This window comes from Cynocephalus volans, chromosome 8 (assembly GCF_027409185.1).
Source record: "Cynocephalus volans isolate mCynVol1 chromosome 8, mCynVol1.pri, whole genome shotgun sequence".
In the NCBI taxonomy this organism is placed as follows: domain Eukaryota; kingdom Metazoa; phylum Chordata; class Mammalia; order Dermoptera; family Cynocephalidae; genus Cynocephalus; species Cynocephalus volans.
Window position 1 is genome coordinate 25,113,843 of NC_084467.1, and position 7,250 is coordinate 25,121,092.

General features: G+C 55.7%; 1 protein-coding gene across 1 annotated transcript; it reads left to right on the forward strand.

Moving 5' to 3' along the window:
- The first annotated feature begins 415 nt into the window (after nucleotides 1-415).
- HCRTR1 (hypocretin receptor 1) lies at nucleotides 416-6,473 on the forward strand. The gene is made up of 7 exons (XM_063106735.1): nucleotides 416-614; nucleotides 817-995; nucleotides 2,169-2,412; nucleotides 2,779-2,894; nucleotides 3,208-3,434; nucleotides 4,451-4,572; nucleotides 6,283-6,473. Exons 1-7 carry the CDS (start codon nucleotides 416-418, stop codon nucleotides 6,471-6,473), a joined length of 1,278 nt encoding a protein of 425 aa, XP_062962805.1.
- Nucleotides 6,474-7,250: the final 777 nt, after the last annotated feature.

Here is a 7,250-nt window from a genome sequence, read left to right on the forward strand (position 1 = left end):
CCTTCCCGTGCCAGGTTCTGGCTGATGCACTTGGCACTCATTAGAGCTCATTACTCCTCACCGCGACTCTGTGAGGTAGGTACGGTTATTACCCCTTTGGACAGATGGGGAAACTGAGGCTGAAAGAGGCGAGGTAAGTTACCCAAGAGCAACTTGTGTGGAATTGGGATGCAACCCAGGTCTGTCTTCCTCCACTGCTTTCACGACGTAAGAGGGAGCTTACATGCAGAGCACCTGGCACATTCCCTAACGTTTCCTTCCTTCCTTCCTTCCTTCAGGAATTTTGGGGCTGGGACCCAAAAGACCCGGGTGCAAGACTCTGGGCCTCCTGAGGGGAGTGGGCTGAGAGCTGGCCCGGGCTCCCCTCCCTCTGCAAAGCCCAGGATGCCCCTCGGCTGCGGCGGCTCCTGAGCTCATGGAGCCCTCAGCCACCCCAGGCACCCAGACGGGGGTCCCCACTGGCAGCGGGGAATCGTCCCCCATGCCTCCAGACTATGAAGATGAGTTTCTCCGCTATCTGTGGCGCGACTATCTATACCCGAAGCAGTACGAGTGGGTCCTCATTGCAGCCTACGTGGCTGTGTTCCTCGTGGCCCTGGTGGGCAACACGCTAGGTAGGTCTCGCCTTGTGGTGCTGCGGGCTTCCCCTGGGGACTGGAGGGGGTCCTGGGGCTCGCCTGCTCCTCCCCCCACCGCACCTCCATCCCTCACCTCTTGCTGGCGGGGTGGTGTAGGGGGAGGGGCTCGCTGACGGGGCGGAGCTAGGATGCGCGTGGCTCTGCCGTGGGCTTCACCTCACTCCGCCGTACCCGGCAGTCTGCCTGGTGGTGTGGCGGAACCACCACATGAGGACGGTCACCAACTACTTCATCGTCAACCTGTCCCTGGCTGACGTGCTGGTGACAGCCATCTGCCTGCCGGCCAGCCTGCTGGTAGACATCACCGAGTCCTGGCTCTTCGGCCATGCCCTCTGCAAGGTCATCCCCTACCTTCAGGTGAGCTCTGCCCAGGGACCCCTCACCACCCCCTGTCACACCTGTACAAAAACTATGGCCTTGAATAGATCTCAGTGACCTTCAGACTTGTCTTTCAGACACGTCTCAGTGGCTCAGGACCCCTGCAGTGTCATCCTCTACTGCCAGCAAGGGCAGGCTATCAGGCCCAGCACTCAAGGACACAGACACACAGCCCCACGTACTCATAGAGAGATCCCCTCCTGGTCACACCCACAGACATATAAATGGCCATGTGTGGACACATATAATCATGTCCAGGTACACAGGCGCACAGTAGAGGTGAGAGAGGCACAAGTCCACAATGACACAAACACAAACACGCTGGGCCTACTCCCTGATCCCAAGAGGGGCAGATTTGAAGGGACCTGATGGAAACAGTCTCCTCGCCTCCCCTCTGCATTTGGCCAGGGTCCTCCGTCCCCCTATGGTGGAAACGAGGATGTCCAGATGGGGTTAGTGTAGTGGAAGGAGGGCAGGCCAGGGGCCAGTATGACCTCTCAGTTGTATCCCCCGACCCTCTCCATGAGTCAGTGCCTACCCACACCACTGACCCAGACTCATCTCTGTCTCCCAGAATGAGGACTTTTTTTCCTAACAGCTTCTCTAACAGCCAGGGGAGAGGATGGCATCACAGGGCAGAGAGAAATGCCTTTTGGATTTCTCACTGTTTGGGGGTTTTCCACTCAACTGATTTACTCTGGTGACACTGAGCATAAAGACAGACACGTGAAGGAATTTTGTGCCTCAGTTTCCTCCTCTGTAACATGGGGTAATAGCACCCACCTTGTGGGGTTGTTGTGAGGATAATGAGAACAGTGCCTGGTATATATTAAGTTCCATAACTGTTATTATTCATAGTAGGGCAGCACCAGATTTCGAACTGGACATTTTCCATATATGATTTTATTTATTCTCACAAGAATCCTGCCAGGAAGATGATATATTCCCATTCTGCAGATGAGGCCCAGAGAGGGTGAGTGACTTGCCCAAATTTACACAGCCAGTATAAGTGGTAGAGTCAGGATTTGCACTACACCTGGCTGCTGGCTATCTCTGGGCTGTAACATCCCCCCCCACACACACACACACTCACCCACCCCTACACCTCTGGATGGTCTCCAAGAGGACTGATGTTGTGTCCCCATGGGGTAGGCCGTGTCCGTGTCAGTGGCAGTGCTGACTCTCAGCTTCATCGCCCTGGACCGCTGGTATGCCATCTGCCACCCACTGTTGTTCAAGAGCACTGCCCGGCGTGCCCGTGGCTCCATTCTGGGCATCTGGGCTGTGTCGCTGGCTGTCATGGTGCCCCAGGCTGCTGTCATGGAATGCAGCAGTGTGCTGCCTGAGCTAGCCAACCGTACCCAGCTCTTCTCTGTCTGTGACGAACACTGGGCAGGTAATGGTGGGAGCCTAGGGCAGGCACCCCTGAAGTGGGCACCTCTGGGGCACATACCCCTAGGGCAGGTGCCTATAAGGGGCACTTTCAGGGTGGGCACCCCCAGGGTGGGTATCTCCTGAAAGGACACCCTAGAGCGGGCATCTACCAGATGTACCCCTAGGGTGGGTATCTCCAGTGTAGACATCTGCTTGGAGGCCCTCCAGGATGGGCACTACCAATATTCCTCTCCGCCATGGTGCCTATATGGGGTCCAGTTGCCCCCAGGCCTTGCTTTGGCCCAAATTGGGACAGGGTGGCATTGCTAACCAGGCAGGCTGGGGCTCCCAGATTGGGGCCAACCCTTGCATCTTTTGGCCCCTGCAGATGACCTCTACCCCAAGATCTACCACAGTTGCTTCTTCATTGTCACCTACCTGGCCCCGCTGGGCCTCATGGCCATGGCCTATTTCCAGATCTTCCGCAAGCTCTGGGGCCGCCAGGTGAGGCCCACCCTGGTGTCACTGTCTGGGATGAAAGGGGTGGGGCTACTGGTCTAGGGAGAAGACAGTCCTCTGCCTTCAGAAAATGCCATCCTGGCTGCAACTGGAGAGAGGCAAGGCCCAGGGACAAGTTGAACTCAAGGCCAAAAGTACTAGTGCCCACCCTGGAACAGAATAGTAATTAACATCCTTCTGAGTAGCTGCCATTTATTGTACTATTCACACCCAGCTAGTCTGGCATCCTCGTAACCACCATATCTCATGCTCCACTTAATATGTGAGAAAACTGAGCCTGTCTCTGTGTGCCGGACAGATCCCCGGCACCACCTCAGCCCTGGTGCGGAACTGGAAGCGGCCCTCAGACCAGCTGGAGGAGCAGGGGCAGGGCCCGAGCACAGAGCTGCAGCCCCGGGCCCGCGCCTTCCTGGCCGAGGTGAAGCAGATGCGAGCTCGGAGGAAGACGGCCAAGATGCTGATGGTGGTGTTGCTGGTGTTTGCCCTCTGCTACCTGCCTATCAGTGTCCTCAATGTCCTCAAGAGGTGAGAGCACTGAGCACAGTTTGGGGTGGGAGAAGCTTTGGGGTCCAAGGAAGGAGGCCTCCCTGCTTTAGAGAAAGACCTGGCTTACCACTTATCCATTGTGTGGCAGGAATTGGGGCAGGTCGTTTCTCTTTTATAGGCCTGTCTCATTTGTAAAATGGAAAGAATAACAGTCCTGTCCCCCTAAGGCTATTGTGAAAATTCATTCATTCAATCATCAAATTTTAGGGGGCTGGGTATGCAGTGACCAAGTGCACAAGACAGTCAAAGTCCGGCCTTCATGGAAGTTACATTCTGGTGGGAGAGAAGGAAAGTAAACACAACAATGTATATGATAATGTCAGGCAGGGAGAGTGGCTATGAAGAAAAATGAAATAGGCAAAGAGGATAGAGGTTGACAATGATGGTGTTGGTGGGTTTTTTGTTTTATATATAATGATTCCAAAAAAAGTCCTCTCTGAGGAAGTGACATTTGAGCAGACTTGGAGTGAGGGAGCAAGCCATGCAGGTTTCTGCAGGGACACTACTCCAGGTGGAGGGACACAGGGGCCAAGCACATGAGGGGCCACAGGGTGCTGGGGAAAGAACATGGGCTATTGGATAGGAGACATTCTCGGTTTGAGTTTGTGCTTGGTCACCTCCTGCCTGTATGATCTTGGGCATGTCACTTTACATCTCCGAGCCTCAGTTTCCTGAACTGAAAAATGGATGATGTCTGTGACTCATCATGTTGCTGTGAGGATGGATGAGAAAGTGGATGAGGAGCCCCAGGGGACAAGATAGCCGGTGACTGAGCAGATATACCCTGGTCACTTGTCCCTAGGCACACTCTGGTCATACTCTCTGAGCTTGAGAACCCAAACCTGTGGTCAAGACCTCAGACCCAGAGGCCCAGGAAAGGGCCACCCAGTGGACAGAACTCTTGTACTTTACAACTCGAGTTCTGTGAGCAACACGCCCACACATACAAACACACACCTCTACCTCATTTCTGACTGACTTTCACCCTCGTCCAGGGTGTTTGGGATGTTCCGCCAAGCCAGTGACCGAGAGGCCGTCTACGCCTGCTTCACCTTCTCCCACTGGCTGGTGTATGCCAACAGTGCCGCCAACCCCATCATCTACAACTTCCTCAGCGGTGAGTGGGCTGGGTTGGCAGAGTAACTGACGGTGGCCAACAGGCCCAGGACAACAGTCTCCCCATCCTCAATCCAGGGCCCAAATAAAGGACGGTGAGGAAGGATACACCTGCTGTCTCTGGGCCTGGTGACCCTGCTCTGGGAAGTCCCTCCCCTCCACCCCAAAGGGAAGACTTGGCCCCACCCAGGAGCCCTGGGTTGAGTGGGAGACAGGCCACACTCCCAAAGTGGCCAGTACCCAGGATCCAGTTTTGCAGATCCTGCAGACCAGTGAGTGGAAGGGCAGGGGCCAGGCCAGTTCACCCGGGGTACATGCACAGCAGGGCCTCCAATCAGCCCCACTCTGCTCAGCACTGGCAGAGGAGTCCATCTTCTATAGAGGGAGCCCCTGCCTAAGGGGACGATTGCATAATCCAGGTGTTGGGGCTAAAGGAGGGTCACTGGCAGAGGCAGCCCAGGCAGCCCAGGTCCAGGAAAGGGCTTCCCCTGCCCAGCTAGTCGCACACTGGCAGAGTGCCCAGAATTTTAGGGGCCATCCCTGGGTCTACCTACCTTCAATACCAGCCCTCCCGCTCTCCCCTCTGGAAGTCCAGGTCCCCCAGTCCTGCACTCCCACCCCAGGCCTCCTCTCTCTGCTCTCCCACAGTTCCCACCTCCTCCCTCTACCTCCCAAGCTCAGGGTGGTAATGGCCTGGCCCGCCAGGCTGGGTTCAGCAGAAGTGTGACTCACCAGACCTCTGACTTTGGGCCTAAGCTTCTAAAGAACTGGTCCAGATGACTGTTCAAGCCTTGACACAGTCTTTGAGACATGGTTAAAAGGTTAAAGAAGGGATCAGGTCTCAATATAACTTCCACTGAGACTCAAGCATAACTCAACCAAGGCTGGCCACTGGCTTCCAGCTCAGAGGAGAGAACATTGCAGGGGAGGAAAGGCAGACTTCCTGACATGCATGCCTTTGTTTGGCCTGCCCTACTGGGCACCTACTGTGTGCCTGGCCCTGCGCTGGGCACTGGAGAGCCTGGCCGGCTGATGACACATGATCAAAAAGGCTTCAGCTGCAGACAAAATGTTTCCCTGGTGCACTGGGGCTGAACAAGGTGGTATCACTCTTCCTCCCCTTTAAAAGAAGGGCTTTGGAATTAGAACCAGGTTCAGCTTCTGGCGGGTGGCGTTGGGCAAGCCACTGTACCTCTGTGCGTTTCATCTGTGAAGTGAGGATAGAGAACTCCAACCTCTCAGGGTGCTGGGATGCTCTAGTGACAGAGGCTGAGGCACCCGGCACAGTGCCTAGCACAGTGTGACTGACATATGCGAGGGCTGCTGCTGCTGTCATTCTCATCATCACAGGGCAGACAGGAAAAGCCTAGCAACAGAGTGAGCCCTGAGTCGCCCCCACACACACACCGAGGACGGCAGAGGTGACCCAAGGCCCCTGAGCCAGACACCACGTTTTGAGCCAGGTTCTGAGCCAGTGGCAGTCAGGGATCAGATGACAATTGCATTTCTCCTGGGAACCTGCTCCAGGGCCTCTGCCTTCCCTCTCCCTGGCAGTGCCAAGGTTGCCCTGAGGCTCTCCATCCTGGCTCTACCCCTCCCTCCTCACCCCCTCACAGGCAGCTTGGCTAGAGCTGCGTGGGTGTTCCTGGGCTCAAGGCCCTTCCTGCTGCATTTGTCTCCTTATGGCTGTGTCTTTTGTCTCCCAACCAAGGCAAATTCCGGGAGCAGTTTAAGGCCGCCTTCTCCTGCTGCCTGCCTGGCATGGGTCCCTGCGGCTCTCTGAAGGCCCCCAGTCCCCGTTCCTCTGCCAGCCACAAGTCCTTGTCCTTGCAGAGCCGGTGCTCCGTCTCCAAAGTCTCTGAGCATGTGGTGCTCACCAGCGTCACCACAGTGCTACCCTGAACGAGGGATTCCCTGGCGGCTCCAGGGGTGTAATCTGTTCCTTGCCTGGGCTGCTCCTCTGGCTCCTGAGGGATCTGCCCCTACCCCTCATGGGAACACTGCTGGATGCTGTGAGGCTGGGGCTTCAGTCCTGGTTTTCTGCCTGTGTGACTCTGGGCAAGTCACTTCCCCTCTGAGCTTGTGTCTCCTAAGCAGGGTTGATGTGAGGGTTAAGCATGCTCAAGAAAGTGGAAAGCTCTTTGTAAAGTGCTGTGGACATGATTATTGTTGTACTTTTCTCACTTGGCTAGGCCCCACAGGATCATCCATCCCCATCATCCTTCCGAGCTTGGCATTCCTCCCAGAGACCCCTCTCCTACCCAATTACAGGTCTTCCCTGGAGTCTACTGTAAAGGTCCCAACAGGCATTTCCATCAGGCCCAGTGGCTCCCTAAAGCCCAGGGCGGCACTTGGCTAGCTGCTCTGATGCCCATGTGAACTACTCTGGGCCCAGCTCTTCTTCAGTGGGCACAGCCCCACCCTTACCATGTGCCAAGGACACGCACCATGGACTGGACCTTGTTGGCTTTGCGGTGTGACAAAACACTCTCCATGGCCATTTGGCACGGAGACCAGCAGCCCGAAGCAATTGTAATTAAAAGAATGGCACAGAATGTTCCCTTTCCTTGTCATTGCACAAAATCTGTGCTGCTTAGGTTAGAAGCAGAGGAAGGTGGGGAAGCTGGAGGAGTGGAGAAGACAAGAAGGCACTAGAATGTTATTATCTGCTGACCCCCC